The sequence below is a fragment of the Populus nigra genome, chromosome 4, assembly GCF_951802175.1.
Source record: "Populus nigra chromosome 4, ddPopNigr1.1, whole genome shotgun sequence".
Classification (NCBI taxonomy): Eukaryota; Viridiplantae; Streptophyta; class Magnoliopsida; order Malpighiales; family Salicaceae; genus Populus; species Populus nigra.
This window is the reverse complement of record NC_084855.1, coordinates 9,299,992-9,324,323: the sequence shown is the minus strand read 5'-3', so window position 1 is coordinate 9,324,323 and position 24,332 is coordinate 9,299,992. Positions and strand designations below refer to the sequence as shown.

At 33.7% G+C, this 24,332-nt stretch overlaps 2 protein-coding genes across 3 annotated transcripts; one reads left to right on the top strand and one right to left on the bottom strand.

Moving 5' to 3' along the window:
* The first annotated feature begins 1,591 nt into the window (after nt 1–1,591).
* On the top strand, nt 1,592–12,769 carry LOC133692170 (kinesin-like protein KIN-4A). 2 transcript variants are annotated; one of them, XM_062112907.1, is made up of 26 exons: nt 1,592–2,114; nt 3,715–3,861; nt 3,949–4,098; nt 4,686–4,939; nt 5,267–5,454; nt 5,531–5,655; nt 6,103–6,139; nt 6,245–6,336; nt 6,446–6,553; nt 6,714–6,827; nt 6,901–7,009; nt 7,201–7,313; nt 7,893–7,991; nt 8,085–8,192; nt 8,294–8,410; nt 8,514–8,594; nt 8,926–8,997; nt 9,381–9,474; nt 9,728–9,759; nt 9,848–9,945; nt 10,026–10,124; nt 10,261–10,482; nt 10,772–10,934; nt 11,515–11,685; nt 11,773–12,084; nt 12,410–12,769. In XM_062112907.1, exons 1-25 carry the CDS (start codon nt 1,938–1,940, stop codon nt 11,983–11,985), a joined length of 3,183 nt encoding a protein of 1,060 aa, XP_061968891.1. In that variant the 5' UTR covers nt 1,592–1,937; the 3' UTR covers nt 11,986–12,084; nt 12,410–12,769. The 2 variants fall into 2 exon arrangements, with proteins under 2 accessions (XP_061968891.1, XP_061968892.1); XM_062112908.1 differs by having other exon boundaries at nt 1,593–2,114; nt 6,916–7,009.
* A 5,165-nt stretch (nt 12,770–17,934) lies between these two features.
* Nucleotides 17,935–20,187, bottom strand: LOC133691366 (uncharacterized). Its single transcript, XM_062111839.1, has 2 exons — nt 19,792–20,187; nt 17,935–18,658 (listed from the first exon to the last, which is right to left on the bottom strand). Exons 1-2 carry the CDS (start codon nt 19,948–19,950, stop codon nt 18,293–18,295), a joined length of 525 nt encoding a protein of 174 aa, XP_061967823.1. The 5' UTR covers nt 19,951–20,187; the 3' UTR covers nt 17,935–18,292.
* Nucleotides 20,188–24,332: the final 4,145 nt, after the last annotated feature.

Sequence of the window (24,332 nt, the reverse complement as noted above, 5' to 3'; positions counted from 1 at the left end):
CAAAACATTTAAAAAATATTAAAAAGAATTGATCCTTAGAAAATATACTCGAATACAATTATAACTGCAATAACAAACTGAATGAACTTCTTTACCTCCACCACACCAGCCGTCACCGTACACCACAAACAACAAATTATACCATAAAGTAAGATTTTACAAAGTAGTTGGCTCATCAATGTCCATCGCTAACTAGCAAGATAAACCCAAATTGATCCTTGGAAAATTAATATAGAGTGAAAAAGAAGCACAAAATGGTGCCTTCCTCCGTATGCAAAACACACCGTCCAGGACCTCGTCTTAAAAACATCTCTCCACGGTGGTAATATGATTCGACATCACGTGGGTTGTGTGCTGTGTTCTCCCCTTTGTCTACCATATTTTCGGGGACAATCATGAATCACAAACATCGTTATACGCGCTGTTGTTCTTGTTACCAACATACACTTGGCCTCATAAAGAAAATAAATACTCCTTTTTTATATATATAATTTGGTAAACGCTCTTGGGCAAACGCTCAAGGGGGGAGTTCACTCATCATGAGTGTGTTTGAGAGTGTTGTTGTGAGTGTTTTTTAAATAACTTTTCATGCTAAGATATATATTAATGATAATTTTTTATTTTTTAAAAATTATTTTTGACATCTGCACATCAAAACGATCCAAAACGTACAAACTATATTAAAATTTTAAAAAAAAATTTAAAATTTTTAAAAATACAGTTACAACCGTGTTCTCAAAGATTCTCTATGTCCAGAATCCAAAGATTCTCATCAAACATAGAGAATTTGGAGGCCCCTCTCCGATAGCACGAAAGAACCCTTTCCTTTAAAAAAAGCTCCAATTCGAAGGTGAACCATATAGAGGGTGTGTAAATTAACGTGTTTAAAAAAGTGTAATACAATTGTTTTTTTTTAATATATTAAAATTGTATTTTTTTTATTTTTTAAAAAATATTTTTAATATTAGCATGGTAATAACAAAAAAAAAATTAAGAAATTCTGTTCTCGCGCGTTCCAAAACTGCTTCTAAAATTTGTCTCTGAAAACTGGTTCTGAAATTTGTTTTCCTTTTTAAGAATTGGTTTGCGAATTCCCCTGAAAAACAAAAAGGGAAAAGGAAAAACTTCGAAGAAATGGAGAGAGAATCCAAGAGGGGTAAAGCGGTAATAGCGGAAGGAGAAACGGAGAGGACAAGAACATGAAAGAGAGAAGGTGTGTGAGAGAGAGGCGTGTGAGAGAGGGCAAAATAGGAAAGAGCGTCATGACAGATTTACCAAAGCAACCGTAAGGGCTAGTGGGGGCGTGGGAGTTTGTGAAGGCTAAGGAAAATGGTAGTGGTTGGAGTTTGGGAGTTGAGTAGTTTTGTTTTTATATACGTTTTAAAATTATATTTTATTTTAAAAATATTAAATTAATAGTTTTTTTTAATGTTTTGTAATAATTTTAATGTATTAATATTGAATATTTTTTTATTTTTTTAATATATTTTTAAATAAAAAATATTTTTAAAAACATATGTATAATGATATTAAATAAACTATTTCGGCGTGTTTAGTAATGCGGCCCTAGCAAAAGAGGACCGGCTACCATCCCACCGCTTCTAATCTGCCACCGTTTTGCTGCTAATTCCCCAACTACCCCTTCTCTCTCTCTCACTCTCTTTGTAACCAAGCCAAACTAAGCTATCTATTGTACACAGTACTCTCAAGTCTCAACTCCACCAGCTTCTTCTTTCTATCAACCGCCTACAACTATTTACTGTTGTAGTTGTTGTATCACTTTCTTGTCATAAAATTCTCCAATTTCTCAGACAATGAGAACTGTTTTTCTTTGATCTTTTCACATACACAATAACCTTTGTAAATTTTCTCCTCTAGCTAAAAAGAATAAAATCTGTGACTTCCTTTTCTTCTTTTTGTTTCTTTCTAATTTCTCAATGGAAGCTCCTTCTTCTCCTTCTTCTTCTCCTTCTCCTTCTCCTTCTCCTTCTCCTGCTTCTAACGGAGGAGAGAATTGCTGTGTTAAAGTTGCTCTTCATATAAGACCGCTCATCGCCGATGAGCGAGCTCAAGGCTGTAAAGATTGCGTCACTGTTGTCTCTGGAAAGCCTCAGGTTCGTACAATTCCACTATTACACAATGTGCGGAAGGGTGAGTGAGTAACAAAAACTAAAAAGTAAAAAAGAAGAGGCAATCAAGGCTAGTTTTGGTGAGTCTAACGGGGAGGGTGCCTTTTTCTTAAAAAATTCTTAGAGTTTCGAGATCTGGATCTTAGTGGATGTTTAATGGCAATGGAAGAAGTTTACTGTTTAGGATTATTGTTATGCTTTACTACTTTTCTTCTTCTAAAATTTGGAAATCTGGAAGTATTGCATGTTCGACTTGGAACAGTGTGCTAAGCTACTCTTAGCTATCATAATCTGAGTTGGGATCTGAAGTAAGTCATTGTCTGGCATTTTCATGATTGGGGAATTGTGTTCGATTGAGTAAAATCTTTTATGATTATCTTAAATTCTGGTACAAAATGTCCCGTTAACATTCCAATTTTGGAATGGCTTGAGCCTTGTTTTGTGTTTGCCTTTTTGGGATATTCTTGTAGAATCTAGTATACATACATATATCGAATTGAGTTTTATACGAAATCAGATTGACTAAAAGGGCTGACATTTCTGAGGTTGAGATTGTGATAGACATTAATTGCAAAGGAATTGTATGTAAAATCAGATTGACTAAACAGACTGACAGTTGTGAAGTTTGAGTTTGTGGTGAAAGACAGTAACTACTTAGAATTTTTAACAAAATCGGATTGACGGCACCGTTTGGGAGTGAGTTTCAGCATGCATTTCGTCAAAATTTGATTCTTTTTTCCTTCAAATTAATTTTTTTTAGTGTTTTTGGATGTGGTATTGTCAAAATGAATTTTTAAAAATAAAAAAATATTATTTTGATGATTTTCCAAATCACTTTGAAAAGCAATCCTACCACACTCATAAATAACCTTTAAACTGACTGAAAGTTGCGAGTTTAAGTTTATTGCGAAAGATATTAACTGCTAAGGAATTTCTGTTTAGCTTAGTTTTTCTTTAATTTTTATACAATGGTGATGATAGTGATAAGGTGGCCTGCTTGCTTCGTTAGTCAATCTTTTTTCTTTTTCTTGTTGGTTATTTCTCAATCTGAATAAGGCGTGTCTTCTTTTCAAATCAAAATATAGTGTTGTCATGTAATTCTAGTGTAAGACCTGGCCAAAGCTTCTCTATCATCAAGGGATCATGAAAAGTTACTGTTCCTTTTCTTTTCAGTTTGGAAATCTAAATTGGATTTCTTTAAGGACTGGTCAAATTCTGTCAACCAGTGTTATACCTGCCATGCAGACTTGTCTCAAGCTCATGTTCAAAGTTGCACTTTCTATTTGCAGTTCAAGTTGACATTTTTATTACCTTCAATGATGAGGAAATATAAAGACATCAGAATTGCATTCATTTTTTGTGTTGTTTATCATCTGCTATTTAATGGATAATGCAGGTGCCATTTTCCTTTCACTCCTTTTCTCCATGTGACATTGCAGATGCATTTGCGTGATATAGTTACTGAACTTTTAAAGTTTCTTTAAACTCTGCTTTCTGGACACCACAAAATACTAAATATCTTTGGTATCTGGTTGTGTTTATTATTTTTTTCTGACGTTGTATTTTGATTGTGAGGATGTCTCAGGTACAAATAGGCACACATGCATTTACTTTTGATCATGTTTATGGGAGCAGTGGCACTCCTTCGTCTGCTATGTTTGAAGAATGTATTGCCCCATTAGTTGATGGTTTATTCCAAGGATATAATGCGACTGTTCTTGCTTATGGTCAGGTAAAGCTTTATTTTCCATGGAAAATCTGCTCAAGTGGAACAAAATTGTTCGTGGAAATGTTGTATTTACTTTTCAATCTGTTGTAGACGGGATCTGGGAAGACATATACAATGGGCACAGGCTTCAAAGATGGTTGCCAAATGGGAATAATTCCTCAAGTCATGAATGTTTTATTCAGCAAGATTGAAACTTTAAAGCATCAAATTGAATTCCAATTGCATGTTTCTTTCATTGAGGTTCGTTGAAGCATTTCTTTTCTCCATCTGCCACTCTTAACTCTACGGGTTTGTCATCAATTAGCTCTCTGTTTACTCTCTCTCTCTCTCTCCCTTCCTCTTCCTCTCTCTCCCTCTCTCTCACACACACTCACTCACTGACTATCTTTAAGCTATAGCATTTCACTTGAAATATCATGTTCGATTCAAAAATCAATTGCTTATCATATTTCTGGCTTGTAGAAAGATAAGTTGCTGAATCCACATCATGTAATAATTTGCTTTTGCAGTTTATGTTGATAGAATGTCCATTAAAAAAACTGCTTGTATATATTTGTAGAAACCTGGTCTAGTTCTAAACATTGTGTTGAATGATTAGACTGCTCCCTCATCTGTTAGTGATTTAACTGAAGATAATGAGATATTAATGCCATATTGTTTATCTAAATCCAGTAACTTTTGATTGGAAGTGCTGTGTGAGTTATATGTATACTCCTGCAGTAGTTTTGAAAATATCTTTCTACCACTAGTTTCTAGTATGTGTATGCTTCTTAACAAATGTTGGAATTGTGTGGTGGGTATCTAATTGTGAGATTTTGATGTGAAAGATTCTGAAAGAAGAAGTGCGAGATTTGCTGGATCCCACCACTTTGAACAAATCAGATACTGCAAATGGGCACGGAGGGAAAGTAAATCTCCCAGGAAAACCACCAATACAAATTCGTGAAACATCAAATGGTGTTATAACACTGGCAGGATCTACAGAAGTGAGTGTTAGTACATTTAAAGAAATGGCCACTTGCCTAGAACAAGGATCTTTGAGCAGGGCAACAGGGAGCACAAATATGAACAATCAATCGAGGTATATTACTGATCTTACTATCAGTATCTCGAGGTATTGATTTCCCTTCATCAAAGTACCATTTGCTTTCTATAATACATTACCTGCTCATGGCTTAGCTAACTACAACTTATGGAAAGACTCGTGATGATGATCTGTTCAGATAGAGATGCATAATAGAGTTCAGTATTGTTGTTGACTACCATATGCATGAGCTTATAAACTTTCCAGTTTTTAATTATGTTTTATCACCTGGTTTGAAGACTTTGCAAGTAAATTCTTACTTTTGAAGCTGAAGTAGATACTACTAGCTTTAGTGACACATGATTTTTTTTTTTGTTTATCTAGTCGTTCACATGCCATCTTTACCATCACCCTAGAGCAAATGCGTAAGCTCAATCCAGTTTTCCCTGGTGATAGCAATCCAAATGACAGTATGAATGAAGAGTATCTATGTGCAAAGTTGCATTTAGTAGATCTTGCTGGATCTGAGCGTGCGAAGAGGACTGGTTCAGATGGCATGCGTTTTAAGGAAGGTTGGTGGAATTGCTTGTGACTTAATGTATGTGAATTTTGTTGTAAGGTATATAACAGCTTTATTTTTTTACACAGGAGTTCATATCAATAAGGGCCTTCTTGCACTTGGTAACGTTATCAGTGCACTTGGTGATGATAAAAGGCGAAAAGAAGGTGTTCATGTGCCCTATCGGGACAGTAAATTGACTCGGCTTCTGCAGGTATTACACACTTGAGAGTGAAGAATGGGAGCTTTTAACAAGGATTCCTATGTGAAAATAGTCAAGCCAATTCTTTCATATGGTTAATTGTCCTGCCAGCCACTGAATGCAATGCATATAGCATTTGATTGACTGCTTTGAATGATAAATAATTAACTAATTGAAAAAGACATTCGAAATATGCACCTGTGTTGAACGTTGGACACCATCAAGCTTGTTTTTCATCTCTGACTCTCAGACACAATACACTAGCCTTTTTCCTGTAATTTAGTCAATTCAAAATCGGTCAGATATATGGACTGGTACTAATTATAAGCCATTAGGAAGATGAGCACACCACCTTTATGGTGTATGAGATGGTTACGAATGGTCTTCGTGCCTTCTAGTTTTTCCTTTTACTCTGATGCTTCCTATAGTGATGTAACTTAGAGTTGTATATTTTGACAGGACTCCCTTGGTGGTAACAGCAGAACTGTTATGATAGGTACCCACCCAAAACCTAATTCCTCTGTTCTATTTCCCTTCAAATCCTTGTTACTTGTTATCCATTGTGTTTTTTTTTTTAATGTTTCCCAAACGCCTTTTATAGCCTGCATTAGTCCAGCTGATATCAATGCTGAGGAAACCCTCAACACCTTAAAGTATGCAAATCGTGCCCGCAACATCCAAAACAAGCCTGTTGTAAGCTTTTCAGAATAACTTTCCTATTTCTTTTCCATGTGTAGATAAAGATTGAATGCTTTCATGAAGCATCATGAATGAAACTTTTTTGGTCTTCGTGTGTTGATAGGTTAACAGAGACCCAATGTCCAGTGAGATGCTAAAGATGCGCCAACAACTTGAGTATTTGCAGGCGGAACTTTTTGCCCGAGGAGGATGCTCTTCCGATGAAGTTCAGGTATTAGATTATGCAAACGTATGCCTGAGATGTTCTGTCAATCACAAGAATAAACTTATGTATCCTTTAAGTGCTAAGGAGAGCATTGGTTGGTCCTTTCTTTGTACACAGTCTACTCTGCAAGAGTTTTGTGTAAGTTTCCTAATAACCATTCATGTAGGTTCTTAAGGAAAGGATTGCTTGGCTTGAAGCAGCCAATGAGGACCTTTGTCGCGAACTTCATGATTACCGCAGCAGATGCACTGCTGTGGAGCAGCGTGAAACAGACGCTCAAGTACGTGACAGATACTCCTTTTTAGAATGGAATGATTTTTCTCTCCTTTCATAAATACACAGCATGAATATAGAGCTTCATCCTTCAGGATGGCAGTATCTGTTCTGTGAAAACTGATGGGCACAAAAGGAGCTTGCATAGTATAGAGTCTCCAGATTATCAAATGAGTGAAACTATTTCTGGTGAGCTCCACTAGATCATCAGTTTCTATCTTGGATTTCCTTTATTTTTTCCAGTTGTGGCAATTCTTTCACAGCCCTTTTTATCCTCCTTTTTTTCCACATCCCTTTCTTCTCTTATTTTAGTAAATAAACAGAAGGTTTGTTTCAGTTGTAGCAGTGTTAGCGGTATTAATAACTCCAACCTTAAGCAGGTGACTCCAGGGATATTGATGAAGAAGTAGCGAAAGAGTGGGAGCACACACTTTTGCAGAATACAATGGACAAAGAATTGCATGAACTGAACAGACGTTTGGAGGAGAAAGAGGTGGGTCTTTTATGTGTAAAATAGTGGTAATGCATATAATTTCTGGATCATGCATTTCCCATACAATATTCTACAATCATACTACTGGATGTGTTTTTCTGCATATTTTTACAGGACATGACTGAAAATTTACTAACAAATTTTAAGCATTTGTTAAGTTTACTCAAAAAAAAAGTTTTTAAAAAAAACTGAGGGGAATCGTATAAGGTGATTTTGACTGTATCAAGTAGAACCAGAAGTCTCTGAAGCTGGAAAATTGTACTTGTGCATTTTCAAATTTATAAATTATGGTTTCTGAAATACATATTCAAATTGGCAGTTTTTGTTTCTATTAAAATACTCCATTTAGAAATACAGCCATCGTTATTCATAAATGTAACTGTTCAGTGATCTGTTTCTCATTTTGCCCATTTCTTTCCATTAAAGCACACCATTCAGAGATAGAGACATCGTTATTCATAAGCGTATCTTTTAAGTAATCTGCTTCATATTTTGCTTATAATGCATCCGCTAACTGAAATCCTTGAATAATATAAGTAACTTGATCTTGTATATGATGTTTTTCTTTAATCTGAGCAGTCAGAGATGAAACTTTTTGGAGGGGTTGACACTGCAGCTCTCAAGCAACACTTTGGCAAGAAAATCATGGAATTAGAGGATGAAAAAAGAGCCGTGCAGGTTGAAAATAACTCAACAAATTTCTATAGCTTATTCTTTAAGAGTAAGAGAGTGATTTGTCCATTATTTTCCATTTTTTTCTTTTGACTTCAGCAAGAGAGGGACCGTCTGCTGGCTGAAATTGAAAATCTTTCTGCTGGTTCTGATGGGCAAAAATTGCAAGATATCCATGCCCAGAAATTAAAAACTCTCGAGGCACAGGTGATAATGTTATATTACAAATTCCATTTAATTTTCTTTCTGAGGAAAGAGACTCATAACGATGTTAAAGGTTAAACAAACTTTACCATCAATGCTGCCAGATTCTGGATCTTAAGAAGAAAGAAGAGAACCAAGTTCAGCTTTTAAAGCAAAAACAAAAAAGTGATGAAGCAGCAAAGCGGTTACAAGATGAAATTCAATCTATAAAGGCACAAAAGGTGAATTATCTTGCAAGATTGCACATATTTTTAGTTTTTTACAGTCTATTTCTACTTTACGTTGCAAACATTTCTTTTATTTCCTTCTCTTTTGAGAATACAGGTTCAGTTGCAACATAGGATCAAACAAGAGGCTGAGCAATTTCGACAGTGGAAGGCCTCTCGAGAAAAGGAACTGCTGCAGGTATTTCCCTTTTTGTTCTGCTCAAGTATCTTAAAATCTCTATTCCACCTATTCTTCTGTGCTTTCTATTGAGTTATGACTACTTCTGGGATGTGATGCAAAAAGGGAATAAATTTGGTAAGAATTGGATTTCATTGCAACTCATAAAATCTTCTCATTTGTATATGAGATTGAAGCTTCTTATGAAACTATGATGCCAAGATAAACTTTGTTTGACCATCAGAAATACTTTAATAGATGCAAACTCTCGTTTGATGTTTGCTGTTTTATTAATTGATAATACTGTTCGTCTCCTTATCCCCCTCTTATGATAATGAGTTTGCTTGTGTAGTTACGGAAGGAAGGTAGAAGAAATGAATATGAAAGGCATAAGCTACAAGCTATAAACCAGCGCCAGAAAATGGTGAGCTCAAGCAACATAATTATTTAATTCACTGTGAACTTCAAAGAGCTTAATGTATTATGTGGAGACAAACTTTAATTCTATAAAGTTCCAACTTCCCATCCCCATCTGTTGGTTATGCTTTTTGTAATGGATCATATTGTTCTGTATGACAAATTCTTGACTCTGGATTATATCACTGGTATTTGGTATATTTTCTGCCTTTCCAAAGGCATCGCTGCTTGGATAAATGTTTCAGTTCTTTTGGTTTTCACTAGCACTGCTTGTTGTTGCTGTTAGTATAAGTGAAAGCAACTGCATGCACAATCATTGGTTTCTTGTAACTGTCTCTAAATTAGGTGTAATATAAATAATTTGTGTCATAACAATCTTCTTTACTTCAGGTTCTTCAAAGAAAGACAGAAGAGGCTGCAATGGCCACCAAAAGGTTAAAAGAGCTGCTTGAAGCTCGAAAATCTTCTGCACGAGACAACTCAGGTGTGCTTGTTAATTTTAAATATATTGTCCTCGAGGCTTGTGATCTTGAACCCCATTGTTTCTGGTAAACAATAGCTTCTACAATATAAGGTTAGGTATTCAAAATGAACATTTTCTTTTACGACCATGGCATATGCAGCCAATGGTTAATTCTTCAGCTGGTAGATCTATTTTATTATTGAAAACATGGGGTATTTATGTAGTGTTGTTTCTTTTTGTACATCACATTACTAATGGTATTACCATCATGCAGCTACCTCCAATGGAAATGGGACAAATGGTCAGGTGATTGTCTTGACTTCCTCTTTGCAAGTTATGTTTGTCTAATTATTCTTATGATGCGTTTTCATTCAATTTAAGTTTGCATATCCAGAGCAATGAAAAATCCTTGCAACGTTGGCTTGATCATGAGCTAGAGGTCATGGTAAATGTGCATGAAGTTCGCTTTGAATATGAGAAGCAAAGCCAAGTGTATGAACTTAATTCTATATTTTCCATCTGTTTTATAACATACTATTGTAGTTTTGTTTTGATTATACTGCAATCTACAGGCGAGCTGCACTTGCAGAAGAGTTGGTGGTGTTGAAGCAAGTAGATGAGTTTGCTTCAAAGGGATTAAGTCCTCCACGAGGAAAGAATGGATTTGCTAGGTATAAGCTATGTAATTTAATTAGTTTTTACTTTCCCGTTGCCAGTGATTGATAAATTAGGCAGCATCAAGGAGGTAAAATAGCAATGCTTCAAATCAACATCATAATATCTTAACATATCTTTCCTGCTTTTCAGGGCATCTTCTATGTCACCAAATGCGAGAACGGCCAGAATATCATCACTTGAAAACATGTTGAGCATAACATCTAATTCACTTGTAGCAATGGCTTCACAACTTTCAGAAGCAGAAGAGCGAGAGCGTGCATTTACCAACCGTGGACGTTGGAATCAGCTTCGTTCAATGGGAGATGCGAAGAATTTGCTCCAGTATATGTTTAATTCTCTGGGAGATGCAAGGTGCTTGCTTTGAACCATGGATGTTTAAAGTTAGAGCACGGGTGGCCAATAAAGGAAATTACTTCACCATAAAAGAAAAAAAAGGAAATTGTATTAAAACTAGCAAGTTTCTGTCTATTATATTTTATTTCCAAGCATATAGGATGCACGGCATGCAAACATTCTACTTGTCTACCTTCAACACCAAACATGCTTCATCTAAATTCCCATCATTTGGAGGCAGTTTAAATGTTCTTTAATTGTAATGATTGGTAAAATGTATGCTTACCTAGTTGCGTGTTCTCAACAGGTGTCAACTATGGGAGAAGGAAATGGAAATAAAAGAAATGAAAGAACAATTCAAAGAACTTGTAGGTCTATTGCAACAAAGTGAAGCACAAAGAAAAGAATTTGAGAAGGAGCTAAAATTGAGAGAGCATGCACTTGCAGTTGCTTTGGCTACTGCAGCCTCTGTAAGATTATGTCACTTTGTAAAATTATTCTTCTCATGCGTCAAATAACAGTTTTTAGAATTCCTGAAGATAAAACTGAACATGTTAGATCCATGATTCAAGGCAAGACAGAACTAAGTTAAATTGAAGTGGTCTGGATCATATGTTTAACATCTTATGATGGTCCAGTAATATTAGAGGTTGTTAATTTTATTGACTATGTAGGAAAAGTTTGGAGCTTTGAAATCTACCTTTGTTTGATTTAAGATTAGAATGATGAAGATTGCAAGAACATGAATCTTCAAAGCACTTCTTATAAGCTGGCCCCTTCATACTTTAGCTAAAAAGTTCTAAGAACCATCTCTAATTTCGTTTTGAGCAAAAATTTGTACAAAGAATAGTAAATATGGATTCAAGGAGAGGGAATCCCAATACAAGAGTAGAAGTTTGGGCTGTTGTGATTGTGTATTCTTCTATATATCTATGAAGCTATTATGACTCGTGAGCGTGCCATGGTTTCTTTAGCCTTGAACTGAAAAAAGTGCATGTTACATATTATTATCATTCTTAGTTTAGACTATGACTGCCTTCAATTCTACAGGCTGGACAAGAACAGAGGAACTCCCACAATTCACTGAAACACTTGAATGATGACATGAGTGGTCCACTGTCTCCAGTGTCTGTGCCAGCACAGAAACAGCTAAAATATACGCCAGGAATTGCTAATGGTTCAGTCAGAGAGACAGCAGCATTCATTGATCAGACTAGAAAGGTTAGTCTGCTTCTTCTCCTCCTTCCATTGTAGGCATGGATCTGTGTTGTTGCTTGACTAAGAAAATGGGTTTTATTGGTAGTGTAGATGGTTCCACTTGGGCAGTTATCAATGAGAAAATTAGCAGTTGTAGGACAAGGTGGGAAGTTATGGAGGTGGAAGAGAAGTCATCACCAGTGGCTTTTACAATTCAAATGGAAGTGGCAGAAACCATGGAGACTGTCAGAACTGATCAGGCATAGTGATGAAACAGTTATGAGGGCAAAGCCTCGCCTGCAGGTTCTGCCACGTAAAGTATGATGTTCAGTTGTCACCAGATTATTCCTTCCTGTTACTCATCTTTGACCTATAAGCCTGGTCCCAACACACAGCACAGAAAGAACCTATAGATGCATGGAGGTAATTCTTTGTGCAACGACACCTTTTAACAATCCATTTTATCTACTACTTGAATCTGTTATTGCAATTTGCATCATAAAATGAGAGTTGGAATGCTTCTAAACAGGCTATTTCAAGAGGTCGTTTGGGAAAGTATTCTTGCTCAAAACATCCTTTCACTTGTAGTAGCTAGATTAATGGAAATTTCTTATTGGAAAACAACAGCTGATTGAAATTACAATATATGCCTTGTTGGTCAATTTAGTTCCTGAGAATATGACAAGATAGCTTTAGGGTAGCAAGGCCAAGTTTATGGATAGTGAATATGCTCTTTTACTGCATGCAGCGTGCTGGAAGTGGCTGTTGAAGAGATATGCTTATAGCAATGTGGTGGATGAGTTGATTTTGAAAGGCAATCTTGGAATTTTTTTTTCCTTTTTTTTTTTTTTTTTTCCTGTGGTCACCCCATTCGGAGCATCTTGTAAAGCAGTATTGATGCGGCCGATTGTTGACCAAAATATTTACTACAATTGCTGACACCTGTGATGGTGGGGGTGAGTTGCAAGATGATGGGTAAAAGAACATCTTGCTCCAGGTGTCAGTAATGTTTTGATATTCTGTCAATAACAACTCTTTAAAGGGAAGAAATCTCTCTCCAGAAGTCACAGAAATGTATAATAAAGGTCGTTTTGATTTATTTTAGTAATTGTAAGTTCTTGCTAAATGTGTTCCAATGTTTATTTTGTATAATCGCAATATTCTGTTGAAAGGATTGAAGGCTGTAGCGTTCAGTCACCCGACAGAAAAAAACTGTTTAGTGAATTTCTTGTACTTTTACTTTTTGGCAGTGATTGTATCTAAAAGAATAAGAGTGGTTGTGTCCAAAGAGGAGGGATCATACTGCACGCACTTACTCTTGTTGAGATCAGTAGAACGCCTTAATTATCACTCACTATTCATGTAGACCGTCATTGATTTTCTTTTCTTTCCCTTTTTCGTTTTGAACGAATCTAGAAATCAACTCTGTATGATACTTCCTGCCATCCTTGAACAAGCTAAATTAAATACCTGTTTGGGCTATGTTTGCATTGAGGTCGAGTAAATTTTGAATTTTTTTTATTTCAAATTAATGTTTCTATTATTATGTTAAATGTAAAAAAATAATTTTTAAAATTTCTTTTTTTACATTTCTAGATAAAAAGTATTTGGAAAAGCAATTTCAACTATCTATAAAATTTCACATGTTATAGTTTTAGGGTCTATTTAGGATTCTAGTAGCAGTGATAGTTTAAAAGTATTTTTTATTTATTTAAAAATATATTAAAATAAAATTTTTTATTTTTAAAAAATTATTTTTAATATTGGTATTTAAAAATGATTTGAAAATATAAAAAAAAAATATTTAAAAACATGGTTTCCTAGTTAGTGTGTTTGGCAGATCCATGTTCGGTGCAATGCATGGTTTCTTGGTTTGGTAACCTCTTACTTTGGTCAGGGCTGAAAGAGCCGGCATTTGTAAAAGATCACCCCGTTTAGAATTCCGGCCTCTGGGGGTTTCCAAAAATATCAATCCAACTTTGTTCGTCATCAAAACATTATTAACAAAACACTAAAAAGCATGACTATTTTACTGTAGAGAAAGACACTAATGCACTGTTCACACTCACATATTCATCATTTTTTTTGTCATCTAACTTTTATTTTGGACGATTTGATTTTATTTGAAAGTCAATTACTTGTGATTTTTTAGGTAAAGGTAAAATTAAAAGATAAAAAACCCAAGTGAAAAGGGCACCCGAAATGAATGGCATGTCTAGAGTTTTGCGTGGAAAAAAAAAACCTTTGATTAATTTTTACAAATAATACAATTTAGGTCATTTTAAATGTTAAAAATTCAATTTTCATCTAAATTTTTTCTTTTTATTTTTTACTCGGTTCAAGAAAGAAGAGAGATTGCAGCGTTGAATTTCAACGATCGAAAGTCATTGTTTCCACCAATTACGGCCATGAAAAATATTGATATTGAATTTAATAGGTTTCATCTAATGAGAGGATTTTAACTTGACTATTATTTAACCTTAAAATTGCACGAGAAAGTAGATGTAGTATTAGGGAGTTTCTAGGTTCCGCGTTGATTTTTAATTTTTGAACCAATTTTTAAGTTGTTTGTAGGCATGAACAAATTTATTGAGGTTTTTAGATAGTTTTCTAGGTGTTTTTAGGTAAAACAAAAGCATTGAAAAACAACTTTCAGTTGAAAACCCACTACCTCGATTTTCAGGGACCATTTAGTCGCTAGATTTTGGGCCTGAAAATAAGTTGTTTGTAGGCCCAGACAACGAGTCGTCTACTATAGACGACATATCGTCCATTTAAACAGACAATGTATCGTCTTAGTTGTATTTTTCTACGAAAAATAAGCATCGTCCGCCCTCTATTTTGTGGGCAAGACCTCTTTACATAGGCTTGGCGGGCGAGGTAGGACATTTGTACAGGCTGGGAGTGTTGGTTGGCCCACAAGCATGACCTGTTTGTTGTTTTTTTTTTTTTATGTATTATTCATGATTATTAAACTTGACCTAGGATAACGACCGGAGAACAGGCCAGATGGGTTGAGCACGAAAAAGAATTCATTTTTTATATATATAAGATCAAAATAATATTGTTTTGCGTTTTTAAAATTTAACGGGTTTCGGACCGGAATTTGACAGGTTCAAAGACCAAACCGGGCTTTTGAGGGGTTTATGTTAAGTCAATTACTCCTTTTATTTTTATTTAAACCTTACCAGCCTAGGTCTTGGATTGACTAGGCTACAGATCATTTCGGTGGGTCGATCTGTGTTGTTTTGCTATTGTATTTTCAACCCTTAAACTATATATATATATATATATATATTTCATCCTTGTTTTGATAATTTAAAATCTGTTTTTTTGGCATAAAAAAAGGTTTCTTCTTTGTCAAACTGTAACAACTTAGGCAAGTTTTTTATTTTAGTACCATGAGCTACCATGTTTTGGTTTTTTAGAAAAATATTTTTTTATTGTTTTGTGTATAAAAAAATCACCTGCTATGCATCAAGATTTTATAGTTATGCACCTGGTTAGTAATAACTGAATGAAAATTAATTTTATAAATAAAAAGTTATTAGATCTAATTTGGTTCATTACCTATATATGGATTTTGCACTGAATTCATTGAATAGCAAAATCTAGTCAGGATGTGTGTGTATTTGTATAAATAAAAATTATTTGTTCTTGATAATAAAAAATAAGTTTTAAGATATATATAAAAAAAAAGTATGCATTAAAGAGCTAGGGTTATTTTTTTTTTACTATGTTAAAAATTAACTTTATTCTAAATGCGGCATTATGTTAACAACTTTTTTATATATTTATTAACATATATGATCCTTGTTTTATTTTATTTTATGTAAGTATTAATTTTTCAATTTATAATTATATTTTTTCTCGATGTAAAAAAACATATTATCAACACCTAGACATTCATTTTTTTGCACAAGGAAAAACAATTATTTGACCCATAACAAAGCGAGTCAAATAAACATGTTAACACTTCTTCTTTTCTTGCATTTATTAGAGTAGATAATTATCGATTTATATTAATTAAATACATGGATAAACTTTTTAATTTATTATTATAATTTTTTTTGTCAAACAACACATTTAAAAAGCCTGCATAATTTTTTTTTTTTGCTGAAAATAATTATCTGACCCGCAGTTCAAATAGCTAGTTTCCTACAAATTACATGGTTTGGCTGATGCCAACTTTTTATCGATCCAACCTTGCTCTCCTCATCTTCAATGCCTGGCCTGTTTTCTTCAGGTTTGCTCCATTTCCCACTTGAATGATACATTAAAAACCCAGATTGAACTCATCACAGTGGTCACTAACCAACAAGCTCAAACATATAGTTAGCATTGCAGGTTCAATCGGCAATGAACCATCAGCAGCAATAACGTGGTTGCTTAGATATAGAACTTTAGTCTTTTGAACACCGTTTGCTTAGACTCAGGGAGCACATTACTAGATTTTGCGCTACACTGTGAAGTGAGTTAATTTTTTTCTAATATAAAAAAAATATTCAAATAATGATAACTCCAATGAATCTGAATTAATCTGAATTAATTTAATTAAATTTTTATTGGAGATAACCTCAGAAGAAAAAAAGAAAAAAAAAAAGAAAATCCAAGTCTCAATAGTTTAATGTCAAACTATGAAATAAAAAAAAAAGTTAAACTAGGCTAATCTTTGAAATCAACAACTTTAGTCATGAACCAAGATGATCATACAAAAGACCAAAAAACAATCTTGAACAAAATTCTTAACCATCAAAAAATTAGAAAGAAAACAAATAATAATCAAAACAATGAGAATCAAATCTAGTATAAAAACTAATGAAAAAAATAATGAGGGACTTAATCGAAAAATGAAATTAAAAAAGATAAAAGATAACAAAAAAAAGAGCAATTAAAAGAATAAGAACCAAAATTGGATAAAAAATAAATGAAATAAAATGTTGAAAGACAAAATTAAAAGATAAAAAAAAATAAGAAAATAATTAAAAAAAAAAGAGCAAATAAAAAAATAAGAACTAAATCTGGAAAAAAAATAAAATAAAATGTTAAGGGGCAAAATTGAAAGAAAAAAAACCCAAGAAAAGGATAAAAAAGTAATAATCAAGAGAATGAGTACCATATTTAATATAAAAACAAAAAAAAATCAAATGGAGAGAGATGAAACTAAAAAAAGAAAAACAATCTAAAACAAAGAAAGACCAATAAAAAAAAGGGTCATAATTAAACCTTTTCTCCATTATTATTTTTTTATCAAAATAATATTATTTTTACTTTTTTAGCTAAATAAAAAATCAAGTTATTAGTTAGGGGAAAATCATGCCAACACCTGTAGGTTTTTTTTTTCATTATGTTTTTAATCAAAATAATATTATTTTTACTTCTTGCACAATAAAAAATCCGATTGACCCTAGTAACTCTGGCTATTCAACCCAATCTGTAACCCGGGACATGATAAGGGTCAACTCCCGGACCAGATTTTAAAAGCATGATAAAAAAAAAGCACCAAATATGATATGAAAGTTCAATGAAATTAAACAATAAGGGATGAAATTGTAAAATAATTAATAATCAAGAAAAGAACTTAAAATAAAAGGAATTGCAATCATAAGAATGAGGATTAAATTTAACAAAATAAAACAAAATAAATAGAAATCAAAATAATAAGGATCAAATTTGATAAAAAAAAACCAAAAAAATCAAATGTCAATGAACAAAATTAAAAAACAAATAAATGAAATTTAAAACAATTAAATGATTGAGGATCACTTTGCAACTTTGCAAAGTCGGTACATATTTTGAGGTGAAGGGAGAGAGAAATGAGAGGAGAGAGGGAAATTGTCCTTTTTTTTTTAATTATAGAAAGATTAGAACATTCTTAACCCCATGAAATAATTGCAAGAATACTAAAATTAAAAAACCTAAAATACCCATGACCTTAGGAGGAAAAAAAAAACCCAAGAGCTATGAGCTAATTATACTGTAAATAAAAATCTAAAAACACCTTAGACTTTTACCATCATTTCACTATGAACTATGCCGTGTAAAACACTAATAAATTTTGGTTTTATTTGTATTGTTAGTTTTATTTTTTGTAATTTGTAATGAAAGACGGAAGGACTTGAGTGCTGGCGTGGAATTTTTATTCCCCTGTGCCCGCCGGTTTCAGGGGGCTCACTGGGGATCCGAGCACAAACCCCCACCGTTACAGAGACAATAAGAACGCCACCAGAAGCCATGACTCCCTTAAAAAATGAACATACAGGATACAATCTATTGATCCACATCGTCGTCGTCATTTCTTTGATGGTTTAACCACTAAATAGTAAAAGCCTTCTGCAAGAAGTTTTACAATGGTACATTTCTTTTCAATCTAAACCAAAACCGGACCTCTGTATCTCAAGTCAAGCATTTGATGTTTTGGTTGGTAATGATAACATCGGGCATATAAGAAGAAATTTCATCGAGTAAAGCAACCATGCAGTTCAGTGCAGTAAATAAGGAAAGCAGTGTGCTAATCATGCATGTCGGGGAGCACTGCATCACAATACAGGAAAGTGGTAAGTTAATCAAGCATGTCAAGCAGCACTGCATCAAGGAGCAAAAACTCGTTCCACATTCATGAGCTTCAGAGTCAACCACACCAGAATGCATAGTGCTCGTCTTTGCGATAATTACTTACGAGACCACCACAGTGAAGGCAGATGAAACTGCTCCCATCTGAGAATGCATCCAACACAATTTGCGTCCTGCCTGTTTCTGCAAGTATGGAGTTTACATGAACTTCGGGTACAGCTGAAGGTGATTGGTCACCTCCATTAAGTGGTGTTTGTTCATCTTGTAAAGGCTGGGCCTCAGCAATTGCACATTCAGCAAACAAAGAGGCCAGATGATCAACATTAGTGCTCTCTTGCAATCTGTTCAAATACAGCTCACGAGCACGGTGCAAGGATTGAAATACAGCTTGATCCCCACCTTTGGTTCTCATTGCCATGACCACCTGCCCCAAGCATCCAGTAAGCACAAGTTCTAAAATAAGCACCTCATTTAAACGGAAAAGGGATATAGTTTTAATGAGAACTTTTCAACCTTTTTCATGTTTGAACTGTGGTGTGTGAGACCATTGTTTGTGTGCGGATGTGTCTGTGCATGCACACAGGAACCTAAATTTATGGCTAATGTATCGCAATAGATAATGATGAACAAATAAGTCTAACATGAATGTTTGAGATACCTAAGCTTGGGAATCAAATGCGATAGCCTCGGAATAACGCTATATGTCCTTCATTAATAGATTCACTTGCAAGTTATCCAAATTGAAAAAAAAAAAAAAAAAAAAAAAGAAGCAGCAGCTCGAGCTTCCAACAAACAGATGACAAAACTTGTAAATATAACCGAGCTTGGGACGTAACCAAAAACATAGTTGAGTAGTTTTGAAGTTATTCTAACTTCCTTGTCACGCCCCTCGTCGTTTCAAAGACTCCTGCAAGTAAGCTGTTAAATTACATGGATTTTGTACTTTGATTCTCCAACGTCAAAGAAATCAGCATGTTGGACACCCTCAAAAGGAAAAAAAATCAAGCTTAAACCCTAACGAGTGAAAACTACCATCCTAATAATTGTGACTCACCCTTGCCCGCGATTAGAAAAGGGCATTTTTTTTTCTCACTAAAGCCCACCTTTTCTCCCCATGTATCAACTCACAACTTCCCAGATAGACCCTAATCACATTGCAGGCTAACAGATCCCTTCAACTCCCTCAGCTGTATCATTTGGAAGAAAGACACATTAGAATAGGCATGCACTCCTCCTAATAAATGAATTAATTTCTTGATGATAGTAGAAAAATCATAATGCGGAAAAGTGTGAGGGATGGCGAATTGAATGACCCCTCTACAGACAAGCAGGCATAAAAACTGATTAATTAAATTTCTAAAACCTATAAGATTGGTCAATCTTCTAAACATCTGAATGATAATAATTTTGTCAACAAAAAAAAAATCAAGATAAAAAGAACGCAAAATCTGATACTGACTTCATTAGAAAAAAGAGAGCGAGAGAGAGAGAGGAAGATGATCCAGACAATTGAAATGGTAAATTGAGAATATTTATTTAATTTAATTAATTCATTACCGCTTGGAGAGCTTGAGAAGGGTTGCCTTGATTGATGAGTTGGCGAGCCAATGTAAGCATCTCTCGAACGTTGTTGTCATTTGGGACTTGATGCTGCTGCGCCGCCGTAACGTCAGACATCTCTCTGTCTGCAGTACGATGTTCCATGGCATCAACCATTTCAACACTTTTCTCCAGATTTTTGCTTCTTTTTTTTTCTGTGTGCCAATCTTCTATCCCACTCTGCTATGCTATTTGTCTTCTTTCTTGCAAAATCAAAAGGCAGAAAATATCATAACGGGCATTTTATTTTTGGTGTTTGATTAATCATCGCTGGACGATTCCACCAAATTCTTTCCACCCTCCTCCTCTCTCTCTCTTCTTTTCGTGGATTTGATTTTGCTCTGCTCGGATCGAGCTTGGGCTCATTTTATAGTTTAAACAATAGATTGGGCTTGAATCATTTGTGTTGGGCTCTATTTTGCTAGGCTTCTCTTCTTTTTGCATTTTTTCTTTCCCTGATGCTTCCATATAATGTTGAGAGAGTTTCGAGCGAGCATTGTGGCCTAGGCCATCACTGCCAATCAATATTGTAATTGGTGTCCATTTTCTTACACCAAGCAGGTGGTGTTGGAACTTGGAAGTGAATCAAAGGAACTTTCGCAAAGGTGAGGCATGAAAAGCTTTAATCGAATGGTTTTACAAGTTTTATATTCTGTCCAAAAAAGGCATCGTAGCTGGTTTTACCTAACATGATCCTGTCTTCCATCACACACACACACACGATACTGTCTTTTGAGGATAATAAAAAGATAAACTAAATTAGCCCAAAAGAATGTGGACATACATCGTCTTATGGTACCTTGCAGGTTTTCATTGAATCACGAAATTGCAAGCCGTCCATTCATACGTATCATTCATTCATGGGGAGCAACATAAAACATAACTTGGATGCAAAAATCATTAACTTGGATGCACTGTACAGCATGGCAGATGCTACCGTGAATCTAGCTACTCTAACCATTGATCCGAAAGAAGGAAAAAGAATTGGTGGTTTTACAAAATATTTTCAGCACAAGGCTCCCCACGGAGCATACTAGTAGAAAGAATTAAATCCGCATGCAGCAACACTACAGATAATGTAAATTGAAAAGGCTACAGAAAAAAAAAAGTAGAAAATATTGCATATGCTATATCATCTATTTCTCTGCTCTATTAATTCATTAATTTTGTTGTACAGTAATATTACTCAGATAGATTGTCCGCGCTATACCACGGGTTATCCTTTAACACACAAATAAAGATATGTGAAAGCAATCATTCAACATAAATCGTTAAAAACAGCATTTTAAGCTGCAAGACAAAAGATTCTATGATGTATGTTCTAAGAGCATAAGCAAATGTCAAGTAAAACAGTTACAATGTAAAAGACCAACAATGCCAAGCCATGCAAAGTTACAAAGTATGATACATAAAACATGTGCAAATGCTGAGAGTGGTGCCAAGTTCTTTGCAAAAGTGCAAATAAAGATGCTTGCTTTCTTGTATACTGTGAGTTAGATCAAAAATATATATTGATATTGCTAGTGTGTTTTTTAGTAATAGTTTTTTTAAAAAAATATTGTGAAAATTCGATGTGTATTTAATAAAATAAATTAAAAATTATATACATTATTAAATATTAAAAAAGAGTTGTTAATATTCACTAAAGATCAATACCCATGGCCTGGTCTGCTTTTTCTAGCAAGATTAGAGATAAAAAAAAATTAAAAAAAAAACTCAATGAAATTCCTCTAATGAAATGCAATTTATTAACACCAAGAATAAATTTTTTAGTTGTTGGAATATAGCCAACCGATAAATTTATCTTCTTTATTTTTTCTAACAACTTTTTTTTTCTCTAAATCAATAATTAAAATATAAATAAAATGAATTTTTAGATCCAAAAGGAAAAAAACTCATAAAAATAAAAGTTCAATAAAAGACTAAGTCAACATCACCACACCTTGGTGTTTTTAGTATCCTCTGACTTCACATCAATTGGCTCAAGTTCTTCTTTGGAATCCTGGGCTACATCAGCTTTCTCACCAAAAAAGCACTCCTCTTGGATAGGACAACATTCACTTCTAGTCTTCTAGACCTGTGGTAATAAACGACTTGTTAGTGATCTCAATGGCTATAGCTTTGAAATTTACTTAAATGAGTCTTGTTATTGTCATGGGCTTCGTTGCATCCTTCAAGGTTCTTCTTTATCATAAAATCCTCAGCATTTTTGTTTATTGATTGTATATTCCGAACTTTCTTCTTTTTTTAGCAATAACAAAAAACTTTAGTCAATTTAGGGGACCATCCAAAAGACCAGAATATTTTAAATGGCTGACACTATCTTCCCTCGACTTAGATATCCTATGTCTAGAATGCGATCCTAGTTGCCTGTTAAAATCAGGATTTTTGAAATGACTAACACTATCTCACCTTAGCTTAGATATCTCATGTCTAGAATATGTTCCTAGTTGCTTGTCAATATCCTTATGTTGTTTATTATTATCTACATGGAAGAAGAACTAAATCAAGAACAATACAAAGCTATCAATTTCTCCAGAGAACATGTTTGCATAATAAATTAGATCCTAAAAGATGATTTGATTTGCATAGTGTTCTCTCTCTCTTTCTTTCTTTTTTGTCCCAATTTTTTTTCATTTTGTTCCCTCAATTTATTTTTCTTTTAATTTGATCATTTAACATTGCTTTTTATATAAGATTGATCATAGTAATTCGTTTTTATGTTTACATACAGGGGCTTTGTAGTGTCAGGGAAATATTTTATTGCTCAGTTGATTCTCGATTAAGATTCAATTATATTGAACTATAAGAATTAGAGCATCATGGATCGAATTTGAAATTAGAACAAATATTTAGTCCCTTTCGTTTGCTAACATCGGGGATGATTTGCATGATCAAGGTAAGTTTTTTTTATCCCTTAACTTTCTTTTCTTCTAATTTAATCATGTCAAATTGACTTTATTTGAAATTTAACTTGGTGTTTATTTTATTTACCTTGATACGGGGTTCTTGCAATATCAAAGGTATTTTTTGATGCTCGATTTTGCAAAGTAAAATAAGATTTGGCTAATTTAAAATAATTAAGTGTCTAGGGATCAAAATTGAAATTTAAACAAATATGGAGATTGGGATAAACTGACAGAACAAATAGGTTGGCGCTTGAAATGCATGCGCCAGTTGTAGGAAGCCTTTGTCATCTTTGGGTGATGCTTGAGGCTTCATATAGCAGCCGAATGCCGCCTTTTGTAATAGTGTTGGAAGTGTCCTGACATGATTTTTATGCTCGTCAAATGCGTGTATATGGCATTTGTTTAAAGGTATCATGTCATTTTTTTTTGTATCAAATTTGATCCTATTGTTTTATTGTTATTTTTTTTGTTTTTTATTGATTTTTTTTCTTCAATTTCATTCATCATCATTTGGTTTTATTTATTTTTTTATATCAAATTTGGTCCTCATTCTTTTGATTCTCATTTTGGGTTTTTTAATCCTTTTCTTAATTGATTTTTTTTAAAATTTTATCCCTCAACATTTGGTTTCAATTTATTTTTATATCAAATTTGATCCTTATTTCTTTATTTCTATTTGTTTTATTTTGGGTCATTTTCTTATTTAATTTTTTTTCAATTTTATCCCTTATCATTTGGTTAGTTGAGAATTTTGCTTCTTGATTTTTAAGGTTTTGCCTTCTACGAGGTTAATCATTGGCCTATGACCACGATCATGACTTCTGAATATTAGTCAAAGTTAACTTTAGTTTTTTTTAATTGATTTTTTTATCCTTCGGTATTTGATTGGTTATCTTGGTCTTTGTGCTTTTTTTTATTTTTTTACGAGGTTATCCTGATTTTTTTATCTTAGATCGCGGGCTTAGCGGTTAACCCGAGTTAATTAGAGTCTTTTTTTTGTTGCTTTTTTTATTTTATTTTTGCCCTTTAAATTTAGGTTGCTTGATGATTGAGTTTCATAATTTTATTTTAACAGGATTGCCTGATATTACGACCAGGTCACAGATTTGGCACGATAACCCGGATGGACTTGAGTTATTTTTTTTACTTTTTAAATTTATTTATTCTTTAATTTCATATTTCAACATTTGATTTTCTATAAAGTCATCTTTTAAGAATGTTTAAAGAGTATCTTTTTATGGGATTAACAAACATTTATTTTTTGAGTTGATCATTATTAAAAGAAAATTTATTTATTTATTTATAGTCATTATAATTTATTTATTTATATTATTAAATCAGCTGAATTTATTAAACCCCGATCCATTTATAGTAGTTAGAGTGTCAATTTTATTTTTATTTTTTTCAAAGTATTTGTGTCTCCTACAAATTTTTCTTTTCGTTGAAAAAAATTTAGCTCGGATGGGACATAACGCTAACCACCTGTCCAATCCTATGTTATTTTAAGAAGTGAAGTCCAATGTAGTGGCTTTGTTCTTGTTGATTTCGAATATGCACAGTAATTCAATATTTTACCTAACACCCCGATCA

Excerpts from the sequence above, each read along its gene's own strand:
- LOC133692170 (XM_062112907.1), top strand. The coding sequence starts at position 1,938 with ATGGAAGCTCCTTCTTCTCCTTCTTCTTCTCCTTCTCCTTCTCCTTCT. Across the intron at positions 6,828-6,900 it reads AGCGTGAAACAGACGCTCAA|AGCTTCATCCTTCAGGATGG; the intron begins GTACGTGACAGA and ends GCATGAATATAG. Across the intron at positions 7,992-8,084 it reads ATGAAAAAAGAGCCGTGCAG|CAAGAGAGGGACCGTCTGCT; the intron begins GTTGAAAATAAC and ends TTTTGACTTCAG.
- LOC133691366 (XM_062111839.1), bottom strand. The coding sequence starts at position 19,950 with ATGGTTGATGCCATGGAACATCGTACTGCAGACAGAGAGATGTCTGAC. Across the intron at positions 18,659-19,791 it reads CTTCTCAAGCTCTCCAAGCG|GTGGTCATGGCAATGAGAAC; the intron begins GTAATGAATTAA and ends TGCTTGGGGCAG.